The 15862-nt window shown below is 40.1% G+C and overlaps 3 protein-coding genes across 6 annotated transcripts; 1 reads left to right on the top strand and 2 right to left on the bottom strand.

Annotated features, from left to right (window-relative positions):
- The first annotated feature begins 616 nt into the window (after window positions 1–616).
- Window positions 617–3314, top strand: LOC109191214 (spore wall protein 2-like). 4 transcript variants are annotated; one of them, XM_019341794.1, is made up of 3 exons: window positions 617–774; window positions 872–1246; window positions 1312–3314. In XM_019341794.1, the coding sequence occupies exons 2-3, from the start codon at window positions 909–911 to the stop codon at window positions 3206–3208; spliced, it is 2235 nt and encodes a 744-aa protein (XP_019197339.1). In that variant the 5' UTR covers window positions 617–774; window positions 872–908; the 3' UTR covers window positions 3209–3314. The 4 variants fall into 4 exon arrangements, with proteins under 4 accessions (XP_019197339.1, XP_019197341.1, XP_019197343.1 ...); XM_019341796.1 differs by having other exon boundaries at window positions 617–1246; window positions 1312–2204; window positions 2247–3314; XM_019341798.1 differs by having other exon boundaries at window positions 617–1246; window positions 1312–2225; window positions 2442–3314.
- A 46-nt stretch (window positions 3315–3360) lies between these two features.
- LOC109191215 (pectinesterase-like) lies at window positions 3361–6044 on the bottom strand. The gene is made up of 2 exons (XM_019341799.1): window positions 5063–6044; window positions 3361–4299 (listed from the first exon to the last, which is right to left on the bottom strand). The coding sequence occupies exons 1-2, from the start codon at window positions 6033–6035 to the stop codon at window positions 3491–3493; spliced, it is 1782 nt and encodes a 593-aa protein (XP_019197344.1). The 5' UTR covers window positions 6036–6044; the 3' UTR covers window positions 3361–3490.
- A 6184-nt stretch (window positions 6045–12228) lies between these two features.
- LOC109191226 (probable pectinesterase/pectinesterase inhibitor 40) lies at window positions 12229–15425 on the bottom strand. The gene is made up of 3 exons (XM_019341812.1): window positions 14558–15425; window positions 14005–14385; window positions 12229–13267 (listed from the first exon to the last, which is right to left on the bottom strand). The coding sequence occupies exons 1-3, from the start codon at window positions 15390–15392 to the stop codon at window positions 12540–12542; spliced, it is 1944 nt and encodes a 647-aa protein (XP_019197357.1). The 5' UTR covers window positions 15393–15425; the 3' UTR covers window positions 12229–12539.
- Window positions 15426–15862: the final 437 nt, after the last annotated feature.

Raw genomic sequence — 15862 nt, 5'->3', positions numbered from 1 at the left:
TACACAATCAATTAACATATTAAAATAACTAACTTGCATATATTACCCATTAAGGTATGAACTCAATGAGATATCCAAAAAAGTAAATTACATACAACGAAATAAAAAATATTAACTATAAACTAACACATTATACATACAATTCAATGTATCTCCAATCCTAATTAAGTAATCTTCTATTTGTTATTTTTGCTTCTCAAATTTATACTCATCAAAACAAACAAGTAGTTAAAAGGGTTTTGCGGTAAGATCGAGTAACATATATATATAAAGATTCATAAAAATAATTTGAGAAAATTTTATAAAATAATTAATATGTCATTTAATAATTTAAAATAAATTATTAATATTAACAAAATCTATAAGTAATGAATAATTGTATAGAATAATAATTTATAAATTGAATCTAAAATTTAGATATAACTAAAGGACTAAAACAACCTTTCTCCCTAAAATTATTTTTTGCTTGAATTTTAAGTAGTGGGTAGGTTGGGGACGTCAAGTACAGCAATTGGCACGAGTTAGGCAACGTTTTCTTTGCCTTTTAAGTAATTTAATATTTTGCTATAAAAATTTAGATATTGCGCCCATGCAATTCATGCGGAAAATAGTAATTTTGGCAAGTAAGTGGAAGAGTTGGGGCATGGCAGGCCATAAATAATTTGTCAAACCAACGCCCGCTTCAGACTCCTAAGATCCACACTTTCATGGCAGCCTGCGAGATTTTATAGTGATGGGAAACGTTTTCTCAACTCCATAGTCCCTACACATACAGTAAGTGTCACATCACCATCAATTTAAATTTAATTTAATGGTAGTTAGTTGATGATTCCTAGGAAAGACCCAAACACAACATTATATGTATTAACAGTCGCGGTGGACGAACGGACGGCGTTTCTTGATTAGTTATGGAGGTGATGTCGGAGAAACCGAGGTCCAATGGGGGAGATGATAATAAGAAGGGGAAGAAGAAGACGACGAAGGTGGAGTTAAGCCTAGGCAAAAATGGAGGAATTTTCATTTTGTTGGGCGGGGCGTTGGTCACGGCTCTTATTTCCTCGGCTTTCAGAAAGCACCGGAAGCCCCCCGGCGGTAAAGACGAAAGCCGCCGTGAGAGCCCGGCGGAGGAGAGCCCGGAGGCCGGGGATGAGCAGAAGAACAATATCTGTGAGGATGAAGATCCGGTGAGAAAAGGGCTTCAGTTCATTCTCTCTGATCCTTCTTCACTCACGCAGGAGCATCTGAGGTTAGTTAGTGCCCTTTCATCTGATTAATTTCAATGTTGGATTTAACTTTTTTGTGTGTTTTCAGTCAATTTGATCAAATTTTCTCCGTCCAAAGAATCAAAGACGACAGAGGAGAAGGTGGTGATTATAATGTCAGGAAGGAGATGACGGAGGAGGAGAAAGAAGAAAAAAGATCACTGAAAATCCAGGCCCCAAGTACTGAAGAACAGGATAGCCCTGCAGCAAGCGGTTGTAATCAAGAAATCATCAGCAATGGCAGTTCAATTCCAGGCAGCGCAACATCCAGCGAACAAGAATATTCATCTCACCCATTTTACACCCATCCCCTTTTCGATCAAGCAAATTCTGAGGATTTTCGCCTCACAAAGATGAATGAAACAGTTGAAGAAGAGGTGAAAGAGGTTGTGCCGGAAGAAATGGAGTGTAGTGAAAAGAATGTCAGCCCGGAAATGGAAATGGATTTGTGTGATGGGCAAGATGCTGCTATTATATACAGCAGCCCCGAGATTGAGGGAAATGATGATCAGAAGAACACAAATTCTGAACAGGTAATTATAACATCAGAAATCACCCACCCTGAATCTTGTGAAACCAATGTGCAAAACCTGGATTTAGCTGCTTTTCATGTTCCTTTGCACATTAACATCTCTAATGAACTCTCTACTACAACCAAAGAAAATGGCACTACTAATGAGCCAGAAGAAGAAGAAGAGGGAGAAGAGGTTGCTGGCAATGATGAGGAAGAAACCAACCAAAATGGCACTATTAATGAGCCAGAAGAAGAAGAAGAAGACAAGCCAATCCCAACTATCCAATTTGTTGCAGAACAACCTTGTAATGATTATTGCGAAGGTGGTGTTTCCATGGCTGATGAGAAAGCATTAGGTCAGTACTCATCCATGGATAAAGTGGGAGAAGAGGTTGCTGGCAATGATGAGGAGGAAACCAACCAAAATGGCACTACTAATAAGCCAGAAGGACAAGAAGAAGAAGAAGAAGAAGAAGAAGAAGAAGACAAGCCAATCCCAACTACCCAATTTGTTGCAAAACAACCTTGTAATGATTATTGCAAAGGTGATGTTTCCATGGCAGACGAGAAAGCATTAGGTCAGTACTCATCCATGGATAAAGAGGGAGAAGAGGTTGCTGACACTGATGAGGAAGAAACCAACCAAAATGGCACTAATGAGCCAGAAGAAGAAGAAGACAACCAAATCCCAACTATCCAATTTGTTGCAGAACAACATTGTAATGATTATTGCAAAGGTGGTGTTTCCATGGAAGATGAGAAAGCATTAGGCCACTACTCATCCATGGATAAGGAGGGAGAAGAGGTTGCTGGCAACGATGAGGGAGAAACCAACCAAAATATCGAGAAAACCCTTGGCGAAGATGACACTGCCACAGCCAAACAGCATCCCATTCTGCCATCAAATGACAAAGAGGGAGATGAAGAAACTACTGATGATGGCAATAATGAATGTGATTATGATGAAGAATATGGCTATGGTGATGGGGACGGAGATGATGACATTTCTGAGGAAATGGAAGAAAGCTCAGAAGGAGTGATATCCTCTGATGAATCTGATGATGATGGGGCAATCTGGCCAGCAGAGCCAGCACAGATCCCTTTAATGGGACTGAAAGGGCCTAAAGAAGAGATAGAAGATGACAATAGAACACTAAAATCAGAAGCCTACATAAACCTTAAAACCATCAACAACACCAAACTGCAGACAGCTGATTTAAGGATGAACACCATTCAAGCCAGTGCCAGGAAACTTGCGATTCTGGATAACCTATTCGCCTACTCGCTACAATCAAAACGAACCATTCTTGCAGGAACCCTTACATTGCTTATTGCATACTCATGCTTCTGCTACTTTGAGCTACCATTCTTGAAACCTTCTCTTGTTGTCATTGCAGCCGTGTTTTTATCTAAGGTCGTCCTAGCTGGTTGAAGAACACCCATTTCTTGAATAATTATTCACTGTTTAGTTCTTTTATTAATGCAACTGATAGAGATTTGCAGTTGCTTGAATAAAAAATTAGAAAAGTTGCTGTTTACTTCATTTATATTTTATATATATACTTATATAATGCACAACAGGGAGGCAGACAGACAGAACAATAACTGTTATTCATATAATGTTGTCCGTAGAGTACATTGAAGATAATCATTGTACAAACTGTTGATCCATAATCTTATGTAGAATTTTCTTAGATATACGCCCGCCAAGAAATCAGGAGATCTCATAATAATCATCACCACCATCATTATCATAGTCGTCGTCATCATCATCATCATCTTTATTATCATCATTATCATCATCTTTATTATCATCATCATCATCAGTTAAACCGAGATAGTATGGGATTTTAGGGTCGGTGTCGGGCAGCCAATCACCGCCGTCGATGAGATTGGCGGCAGTGAAATGTCTGGCCACTTTGGCGCGCGTGATGATTCTATATCCCGCCCATGTCACTCTGTTTAACGTATCGGCGCCGGGCCCTCTGTTCTTGTACTCCCCGTAGTAGAGAGTTGTGAGAGCAAAGTTGCCTTGCCATTCCAACCACCCGGCAGGGTCAATCAAACTGCCGATCTTTGACAGCATGAAAACAGTCCGAGAATATTGTTTCCAGGGACGTCCGAGGTAACTCTTGAAGTCGGATTCCACCGGTTCCAAATCCTCCGCCGCCGCCACTTTGCAATCCAAGATTGAAATGCCAGTGTTTTGATAAGGATCCGATCTTGATTGGGCCGTGATCACATTCTTCTGTTCGCTCATGGGTTTGCGCAGGTACAAATTGCACTTTTGGAACACCACGGCTGAGTTACCAAAAATGAAGTCCACCGTGCCGTAGACGTCACATTCCCGGAAAAATTGCCGGCGGGAATGAACGTACAGGGTGTCTTGGTACCCTACGAAGCTGCAATCGTAGAAGACAGAGTAGTCGGAGTCAGCCCTGAGTGCCACAGCTTGGTGGTTCTCCGGTCCGGCATAGTTTTCGAATGATATACCTTTTGCTATGAATCCACTTCCACCCACCGCTGCAAATCAAATGTATTACATAAAATTATATCACTTACGTTACGTTTATAAAATTGATAATGTTAAGGAGTAAAAACAAGCATTCACTATTATAAAATGGACCAGGTTAAGCACCAATCCTCCATAGGACAAATTAAAAGACCAAAATAAAGTAAATTAGTCTAAATTGTCCATGACGGATGACCTTAATTTATATAGTTAGAATATAATTAAACTTGTAATATTATTGATGGGAATTTTTTCTCGGGACAATGTGCCCGTACGATGTTCGGTAACGGGCCCCTTGAACGGGCTGAGCCCGGCCTGGCCACGATTGACCTAAAGATCGCGCTTTTTCGACCTTGTAGTGCATATCGAGCTTGACGGGAGGTTACATCAGTGGGCAGCACCGCGATACCAACGCCCTAAACTATTTAGGTTTGACGGTCTGGTATCCCGTGGCATAGTGTAGTGCGCTCAGAAGTATCAGAGCAAGTGGCCAAGGCCTCTTGGTCCCGGCCTGAACCCGTGCATGAACTCTACATGCGACACATACCGTTAGCTCGGACCTATCTCCTGGCGATTCCTATAGATACCGCATTTATTAATGTCAAGGTGGAATTTTGATTATTTCCACATGCTAGATATCAGCCAAATACACTCGTCCACTTAAATCAACAAGCACACTAGCTAGGTGCATGATCCGTACTCGAAACCGATGTATGACCATATATTGTAGTAAGTTTAACCAACTTTTAGGAGTAAAAATTTTAACTTGATTACCAACGGTAGCGGTACGAAAAGTAGGCCATCCATCTTTCATGTTCCGGTTTCCTTTAATGCGAGTTTTTCCCATGCCATCTCCGACGAACATTATCATGGTCTTCTTCTTTTCAACATCTACGTACTCATAGTAAGAACCAGCCTTAATGTATATCACAAATCTGGTATCGCTTGAATCCGGAGCTTTGAACAGGGCGGCATTGATGCTTCTAAAGTCGCCGCTACCGTCCTTGGCCACAACCATATCAGCCTTGATATCATGTTTCTTACCCTTACCCATCGGAGCTTCTAGCAGCGCCCTGTCTCTCCTCGACAGCCACTTCGGGAACCCATCTTTCAGTCCCCGGTTTTCCCGCCGGAAAGATGAAGAAAAACGGTTATCCTTTTCCTTCTTGATCTTCGTGAGCATGGACAGAGCATTGCTGACATGGCGAGAGATTTGTTCGACGCGTTTGATTATGAAGGGGCGCACGTTCTTATTGCTGTTCGGAAAGCCGTCGAGACAGGTGTACTGGTTGGTCATGGCGGTGCTGAGAAGTGTCTGCAAGTCGGCGTGGCGCTTCGCCGGAGAATTCTCGAGACCGTCGAGGACTGTCCGGAGATCCGCCAACGCGTCGGAGAACAGTTCCAGGCAGACGTGGAGAGCGCGCCTCTCCATCGTTCCCAGGTCGGGAACCACCCTCCGGATGCGGCTGCAGTTAGCGGCGGCTGTTTTAATCTCCGACACGGTGACATTCACGGTGGCGGAGATTATTTCGGGGATAGATTTGGCGCGAAGATCGGGGGTTTTCACTAAGGTTGACACGCAGAGATCTCGGTAGAGGCTGTGATCACAAGCTGAATGGGCAACCTGATGAATGTCGTGTGAGGTTGTCGCGTTCATGGCGGAGGATTGGAAGACTGTTAAAGACAAGAACGGCGCTAGTAGCACGACAGGAACCAACATTATGGGATTCCGTCCGAGGTTATCCATTTCGATGAGTACTATGATATGATAGCCAAACTGAAGATACCGGGCGGGAAATATATATAAGTAGCTAGGCTGTGTGATAACTGATAATTAACTAGCTTGTAGAGTATGATAACTAACCAAGTGGCAGTTACGTAGCAATAGGATGAAACCCTTGTTCAACTTGCATGGAGCGGTTAGGAATGAGGACCATGAAGCATATACGTTAAATTGCATTTAAAGATTGATTAGTATAAAGTGGACGTCTATTTGGTTGGAGTTATCATATCAGCTACGCAGACTAACGGCGTCCGACACAACTCTTAGGGGCCGTTTGGTTCACGGAAGGCTAGATTACCTTAGGAATGTTAGATTGCTGGGAATGTTAGATTACTGGGAATGTTAGATTCCTGTGTTTGGTTAAAATTGAGGCATGTAATATAATTATGTTTGGTTTAGGGTTATCTTATCTTTTATATATATATATATATATATATATATATATATATATATAAGCTAACATAAAATATATATCTTTAAATAATTAGAATTAAAATGACAAAATTCATAAATATGCAAGGTTATCCTACATTACCTAACAAAATGAAGGGAATCACATTCCCTTCAAAATCCTATGTGGAGGGAATGTTGCATTCCCTGGGAATGTTATATTCCCTCAGAGAAAATGAACCAAACATAGGAATGTAAGCTCGGGAATGTCACATTCCCTTGGTTATATAATATAACCTGAACCAAACGCCCCCTTAAGGTTGTTAATTAACGTGACACTACTAAAAAATCCTCACGTCTTGAATAACATTGTAAAATTACAATCGTTATATCCTACACCACGGCGCACATAGCACTGTGCGCCGCGCGCCTCCCAAAACGACGTCGTTTTGGGGTAGTGTTGGGAGGCGCGGTAGGAAGTTGCTGAGATTATGTGTATTTGTTCACAACGTTATGTGTATTAGTTCATACAGTTATGTGTATTTTTTATACAATTATGTACATTCTTTTTATACAATTATGTACATCCGAATCAGAAAATTTGTGTGTATTATGTTAAGAGTTGATGTGTATTATGTTAAAAGTTTATGTTTATTATGTATTATGTTAGATTATGTGTATTATCTTTTAAAAAGAGTATGTATATTTTGTTATATAATTATGTACATTCATGTATAACATTATGTGTATTCTAGTATAACATTATGTACATTCTTGAACATTGGATTTTTTTTTTAAGAAAAAACTACTGCCATTCACTGGGGCGGGAAATTTAAAAAAAAAAAATAATTAAAACGACGTCGTTTTGCATCTGGGCGCATAGTGCAACGCGCACCGTGGTGTAGGATATAAATTGCCGTAAAATTAAAGTAATACGTAATTGAAATTAAAATTCTAACTACTATATTGGTCTCAGGGAGTTGGACCCATTAGGTGTAAACCTTATGGCCCATATTGTGAATTAAGTTCATGAGCTGAATCTCAATTGGGCCTTCAACAATCTTTTGCTAAATTTGCTTGTATAACTCATATATTTTAGTTATTGAACCGTATTATGAGGTAATTAAGAATACAAAGTTGTAATTACTTCAAAAATAATATGAAGCATGATGGGATATGGACCCGAGCTCAGCACAATGAAATGATAGACAAGGAAACTGGCAGTCAAAGGGATAGGAGAGGGTACGATTGGAGGAGTCAGACTATCCATTTCAAAACCAATGGGTATTAGAGGAACTCTGGTTTGTATGCCGGATGGGAGTGTTAGTCAGTCCACCTTAAGAGGTTGAGCGGCTCAATTAGTCAGGCAGTGAGAACAAGCAGAATGGTTGGTGAGGTCAATCAGATGGAAGGATAGAGCGGATGCACAAACCAGTCTTGCAAGAGTTGAGGAGGATTGACCGCGTAACGGGAGGAGTCATGATGTTATCACATCTTTGCTTGTTTTTATAGTTATTTTGAATCATCTCGGTAATTAAGTTCTTTAATTTTACTTATTTAATACATATTTTCCTTGCTATTATCATTTAATTATGGTTCACACTTGTTTTGAATGTTTTACGGTGTTTGTTAGTGTTTTTGATCCATTGTAGGTCAATTCTATGAGCAAGGGAAGTTCAAGGATGAGTTTGGAGCAATTTTGGACGAGTTCGGGGACCAGAAGGCTCGACGCGTCGAAAATTTCCAGAATATTTTGGTGATCGGGACCTGCTGGTCTCGACGCGTCGAGACTCAGCTCGACGCGTTGAGCGAAGGCGCGGAAATCAGAAGCAAAAGGGGCAATTCTTTATTTAAATATAGGAATTATAATTTGAGTCCAATTTGGTACAAGATTCCTATTTCATCTCAACTTTGTACCCACTATAAAATCCCTCCTTCCTCAACCCTAATAGGGGAGACGGAGAGAATTCAGAGATTCTTGGAGACAAGAAGGAGAGAAATCAAGAGCCACAAGTTGTCTTGGAAAGCAAGAAGAAGACTAGGGAGATTTGGGAAAATTGTCTGGTTAATTCTTGTACTCTTTTGATGATTTGTAATTCTTTATTTATATTTGCTATGTATAATTTAGTCATGCTTGGCTAAATTCTTTAGAGATTCTTGGGTAAAAGTGTTTATGAACCTATGTGCCTGAGCTCTCAGTTTCTTTAATATATTATTATTTGGGTTTAATACTTGTGTTGCAATCGTGATAATATTGTTTGATGTTTGTAATTAATGGCCATAGTTACTAGCTTCATAGCCATGTTTGTGTCACCAATGGGAGTTGGGGCATAAATTAGGGCACACACGATTGCACCTAATGGTTGGTCCTTGGGAAAGGGGATCTTATTAGGGGAAGTTTATTCTAGATTATTGCTCATCGGGAGATGGTAGTAATTAGGAATAATTGAATGCTGATCTTTGATCTTATTGGGTGTTTAAGCCATGGGAGTGGAAATTCACTAGGAATAGAGATTACGGGAGTAATTCGATTCCACTTTGCATTCCCACACAAATCTTAATTCCAAACTAAATATTGCAAACGATAATTGGCACTAGGTGATTAAATACTTGAATCCCATGAATCTCAACTTCTCTCTAATTGTTTTCAAAATCCTGAACCTCTGTTTTATTTTATTTATTTTATGCCAATCAATCATCTAAGTAATTGTTATGATTAGCTCTAATGAATAAGTTAGTAACTAGTGCTTGATACAACCACTTCCCTGTGGATCGATAACTCGTACTCCGAGAATTATTTGTTTGCAAATATACTACGCATCAAGTCACCTGGAAATGACAATAGGAAGGGTAATCTGAGTACTCGGCAGGTGAGCAGTAATGAGACAATCAGTGTAGAGTTAATAGCAATGATGAGATCGGCCGTTGTGGAAGGCGATTCGTCGCAAAGAAGACGGGAAGCCGACATAAATTCTCATGATTGAAGGCATTTATAGCTTCATTTATGACGACATTAATGATAGGCGTAGCATTTCATTCTTCCTAGCATGTATAAAAGGCATGAGAAAGCTCTATAGCAGTGGTTAAACAATTTGAGTATACACGAATGATTGAAAGTAAAACACGATTTTCTGGCAAAGAACATTGAATTTTCCGATAGTGTTGGCCTGCTAGCTGATTGCTTCCGTTATCACGAAACCAACAAATCACATCTACTATTTGAGAATGAGTACGGAATTGAATAAATTATGTGTGATGTAATCAATCAAGAAAGTGTTATTAAGAATCAAACTTACAATTATTTGATATGATTCATATATCCACTTCATTTTTGGTGTAAACTAAGAGGTGGTGTGGGTCTTTTAACGGTCCAGGTTCACCCGATTAGTCCCCATTCGCTTCGAGAAGCACAGGAGCCGACCCAAACGCAATCGTCAGTTGTAGGAATCGAATACAGGTTATCCCGGAACCTAGTTAATATTTGATTCAAAATATTCGGTGTGATTGTGAGCTGATGTCCCTGTCAACTACGTGAAATACATTTCACTATCATTTGCTGTAAAATCATTCCACGTACAAAGAATAGCCACCGATACATTATGGAAAAATACACATTCCAATCCCAAACCCATTTTTACGTGGTTCCACTTCATGCAAATTATTATTATAATATAAAAACATAATAAGTTTTAATCTAAGGTATATATTTGCTTTTTGTCTGTTTTTTCTGTTAAATTTTTATAATGTTATAATGGTTATACTACACAATTTTGTAGACAAAAATATCTCTACCTTTATAACTTTTGTTATCTTTTTTTATTATATTATTATTATTACAGTGCGCACATACACAATATTTTTTCTTATATTCTTCAAAAGTAATAATGTATATAGACATGCTATTATAAGAAATAAGTTTGATTTTATTATCCTCTACAAGTTGCACATGAACGTAACTAAGTACGATGTCAGGAAAACTAAACCAATATATTTCCAAAATATATATATATATATATATATATATATATATATATATATACTAGTAATTGTCCAGTGCGATGCACAGACTATTATTAATTTAATAAATTTATCAATTAAATTTTTGACATACTCTAAATTAGCAAAGAAATTAATGGCCGTGGAAACATAAAAACTTACCTGAGTTCTTCCGCTCCCAGAAATATTCATCTTCCCTAGATCGCACGGTGTAAAGCTCTATAAGAGATCTAAGCTCCCAAAAATATTCTTCTCACTATTCTAGTCACGATCATCCTCCTAATTCCAACCACGACAAAAACATAATTGTAGTATTATATTGGTTGTGGATGATGACTTATTTATAATGTTGAAGTAGGTGTAGATGTTCATGTAAATATTGAAACATGTGGTTATTGAAATGTAATACTTTTGAAGGAAAATATAATACTTAATGTAAAAGTATTACAATATTCATAAAAAATTATTACATTTTTATTTATAAGTAACAAACACTTGCCAACATTACTTATAATATGCCCAATCAACAACCAGGGCTCTGATACCACTTTGTTGGGAAAAATCCCACTTCCTGTGACAATGAAAATCACAGAACCCGACACGGTCCACAAATACGAGATAACACAAAAGCCCAAAATAAATAACAACGGAAGGGACACCAAATTTACGTGGAAAACCCCAAAACCACGGGGAAAAACCACGGACCACCACCAACACAATATTTCAATATAACAAATCTTTGGTACAAAGTTGCTGGCTACCACCCGAGCCAAACACCCTAAAAATCATCAAATACAACAACTAGGCCAAATACAATATATCACGTTCACGGGCCTAAAAGGGATACCAACTCGTACTCAAAAATATTCAACCACCACGAACAAGGTGAAAAGAATACAAATATTACGAGCTTACCCAAAACGATGATGCCTGGAACAAACACTGACCTCTACAAATATTTGATGAAGAAAAGTACCCCAAAGATCTTCGGCAAACCTCACGACAAATCCATCAGACGTGTGACAAAACCTGCCGACACACGCCACCGTCGTGCCACCAAAGAAGCTAGGCAAACCCACGACAAAGTAGCACAAAAGGAAGAAGAAATAGATGTTGCTCCTTCAACTGCTGCATACGGCCGTGCAAAGAGAAAGAAAGAAAACTGAATTTTTCTTTCTTTTTGGCCTACTGCTTCTGCCGAAAAAATACAAAATGGAATATGTGTAGTATGTAGAAGTGTCTGGTGTAGTGGTGTAGTGGTGTAGTAGTGAGGAAACAATGAATTCTCCCTCCTTTTATAGATGCTGGCAACCACCTTGGGAAATGAAGAAAGCTAATTAATTCCTCAACTTCCTACCATAAACCTTAGAAAATCTCCTCCCATAAACCTTAGGAAACCTCTTCCCATAATCCTTAGGAAATCTCCTCCCATAAACCTAGGAAACCTCTTCCCAAGTTCCCTTAGGAAATCTCTTCCCAAGTTCATCCCAAGCAAACTTCTGCCCAACAACTTCATCCCAACATCCACTCTTTAACTTCTACCCAATAACCCATTCTCCAATCCAAATAATTGTCGGCAAACTTTTCCATCAAGCTAACAAATATTGCAGTGGAATAGGCTTGGTCCCAAATGAGCTATTTACCACATATGAGGGAAGCCCAACTCAACACTTATAAGGGAAAATATTTTTTTTTTTATCAAAATATAAAAGCATTACATGCCTCCTCAAAAGTACTACGTTTTTTATAAGTAACAACAACTTTATTTGTAATTAGTAATATATTTTTTAATATAAGTATTACATTTATATATTGACTTGATCCGACTTGAATTGTCACACGAATAAAGATTTGTGTGACGGTCTCACAAAAGTATTAACATATAATTTATTGGGGTGCTATGCAAATGGTAGAAAACCAACAAACTTCAATTGAAGTTGCACGGAGAAGACTTGGACGACTTTGCTTCTCATTTTCCAAATCAACCGACAGGGACGACCTTAAATTTGAGTCGGAAAAAAGTTACTTGGAAAACTGGATATCGCGTTAAAGACCCGGTGTCCTCGTTCCGCTTCTTCCCAGTCATCGCTGAGAATTTTTCTTCTTTGTTTTTTTTAAACCGGGATAGTATGGGATTTTAGGGTCGGTTACGGGCAGCCAATCTCCGCCGTCGATGAGATTGGCGGCAGTGAAATATTTGGCCACTTTGGCGCGCTTGATGATTCTATACCCCGCCCATGTCACTCTGTTAGACGTATCGGCGCCGGGCCCTTTGTTCTTGTACTCCCCGTAGTAGAGAGTTTTGAGAGCAAAGTCGCCTTGCCATTCCAACCATCCGGCAGGGTCAATCAAACTGCCGATCTTTGACAGCATGAAAACAGTCCGAGAATATTTTTGCCAGGGACGTCCGAGGTAACTCTTGAAGTCGGATTCCACCGGAATCAAATCCGCCGCCGCCTTCACTTGGCAATGCAAGATTGAAATGCCAGTGTTTTGATGAGGATCCGATCTTCCTTGGGCCGTGATCACATTCTTCTGTTCGGGCAGGGGTTTGCGCAGGTACAAATTGCACTTTTGGAACACCACGGCTGAGTTACCAAAAATGAAGTCCACCGTGCCGTAGACGTCACATTCCCGGAAAAATTGCCGGCGGGAATGAACGTACAGGGTGTCTTGGTAGCCCACGAACCTGCAATCGTAGAAGACAGAGTAGTCGGAGTCAGCCCTGAGTGCCACAGCTTGGTGTTTCTCCGGTCCGGCAGAGTTTTCGAATGATATGCCTATTGCTATGAATCCAGTTCCGACCACAGCTGCAAATAAAATGTTTTACATACAATTATCTCAGTTACGTTACGTTCATAATATTGATGATGTTAAGGAGTAAAAACAAGCATTCACTATTCGAAAATGGATCAGGTTAAGCACCAATCCTGCATATCCGGGCAAATTAAAAGACCAAAATAAAGTAAATCAGCCTAAATTGTCCACATGACCTGAATTCATATAGTTAGAATTAAACTTATAATATTATTGATGGAAATTATTCTCCAATGTGCCCGTACGATGGTCAGTAATGTGCATACCAAGCTTGACGGGAGGTTACGTTCGTGGGTAGCATCGCGATACCGACACCCCGACCTATTTAGGGCGGACCGACCTACTGCCTACTGGTACCTCGTAGTGTAGTGTAGTGCGCTCAGAAGTATCAGGACACGTGCCCAAGGCCCCTTGGGCTCCGGCCTGGACTCCTGCATGAACTCCTCATGCTGCACATGCAGTTGAGCTGGGACCTATCACCTCCCGACCCGTATAAATACCACATTTAGTTATTTCGACAGGTTAGCTATCAGTTTGGGAACCTCTAATCCATTGCCAAGTACACTCTTCCACTTAAATCAACAAGCACACTAGCTAGGTGCAGGATCTAAACTCGAAACCGACCTATGACCTTATATTGTAGAGAATACCTCTGTATATACTAGATCAATTATGGTTATCAAGTTTAGTTTAACCAACTTTTAGGAGTAAAATCTTTTAACTTTATTACCAACGGTAGCAGAACGAAAAGTAGGCCATCCATCTTTGACGTTCCGGTTTCCTTTAATGCGAGTTTTTCCAATGCCATCTCCGACGAACATTATCATGGTCTTCTTCTTATCAACATCTACGTACTCATAGTAAGAACCAGCCTTAATGTGTATCACATATCTGGTATCGCTTGAATCCGGAGCTGCTGACAGGGCGGCATTGATGCTTTTAAAGTCGCCGCTACCGTCCTTGGCCACCGTAACATCAGCCTTGATTTTACGTTTCTTCTTACCCGTCGGAGCTTCTAGCAGCGCCCTGTCCCTCCTCGACAGCCACTTGGGGAACCCATCTTTCATTTCTCCGTGTTCCTGCCGGAACGATGAAGAAGAATAGGAAGGCCCTGTTTAATAAATAGTTGTTTAATAAATAGTTGTTAGCTGTTTGATAAATTAACTATTATAATTATTTGGTATAAATTTTTTTTTAAAAGTTATTAAAAAAATTGTTTTAAATTACTAACAATTAATTATGATCAAATATGTCAAAATTAAATGATAGCCTAATTATTTTACCAAATAGGGCGGAAGGCTTATTCTTTTCTTTCTTGATCTTGGTGAGCATGGAAAGAGCGTTGCTGACATGGCGAGAGATTTGTTCGACGCGTTTGATTATGAACGGGCGCACGTTCTTATTGCTGTACGGAAAGCCTTCGAGACAGGTGTACTGGTTGGTCATGGCGGTGCTGAGGAGTGTCTGCAAGTCGGCGTAGCGCTTTGCCGGAGAATTCTCGAGACCGTCGAGGACTGTCCGGAGATCCGCCAACGTGTCGGAGAAAAGTTCCAGGCAGACGTAGAGAGCGCGGCTCTCCATCGTTCCCAGGTCGGGAACCACCCTCCGGATGCGGCTGCAGTTAGCGGCGGCTGTTGTAATCTCCGACACGGTGACATTCACGGTGGCGGAGATTATTTCGGGGATAGATTTGGCGCGAAGATCGGGGGTTTTCACTAAGGTTGACACGCAGAGATCACGGTAGAGGCTGCGATCACAAGCTGAATGGGCAACCTGATGAATGTCGTCCGAGGTTGTCGCGTTCATGGCGGAGGATTGGAAGACTGTTAGAGACAAGAACGCCGCTAGTAGCACGACAGGAACCAACATTATCGGATTCCGTCCGAGGTTCTGCATTTCGGAATCTATAGTACTGTGATATGATAGCCAAACAGAAGATACCGGCGGGAAATATATATAAGTAGCTAGGCTGTGTGATAACTGATAACTAACTAGCTTGTAGAGTATGATAACCAAGTGGCAGTTACGTTGCAATAGGGTGAAGCCCTTGTTCAAGTTCTCCCAAAAGGTTAAATCCCCATTCCTAAGGGCACCCCACCCTCCGACCCGACAAAACATGTGGCAGGATGCAAATCACGGTAAATTAATGGTTTAACTGACAGGGCCAAATGTTGATGTGCATAAGAAATTTGTCTACTGTCTACTTTAGACATAATTCCCACACTACAACGGCCTTTGTTCAACTTTTTTTTTTTTTTTTGAAAGTGGTCCTATTACATTGTAGTATCTGTTCATATACTTTCTCAACCTGCTGAAACACAAAGAACCAATAACGCCTTCTCAACCTGCTGAAACACAAAGAACCAATAACGCCTCCACTGAGGCTCGAACTCATAATCTTCCAAATGGAAATCCAACCCGGGTACCATTAGACCACATAGTCCTGGTGGCCTTTGTTCAACTTAATTGCATGTAAAGATTGATTAGTATAAAGTGGACGTCTATTTGGTTGTAGTTATCATATTAGCTACGCAGACTAACGGCGTCCGACACAACTCTTAAGGCTGTTAATTAACGTGACACTACTA

Source organism: Ipomoea nil, unplaced genomic scaffold, assembly GCF_001879475.1.
Source record: "Ipomoea nil cultivar Tokyo-kokei standard unplaced genomic scaffold, Asagao_1.1 scaffold1619, whole genome shotgun sequence".
NCBI lineage: Eukaryota > Viridiplantae > Streptophyta > Magnoliopsida > Solanales > Convolvulaceae > Ipomoea > Ipomoea nil.
This window is presented reverse-complemented; position numbering and strand designations above follow the sequence as displayed.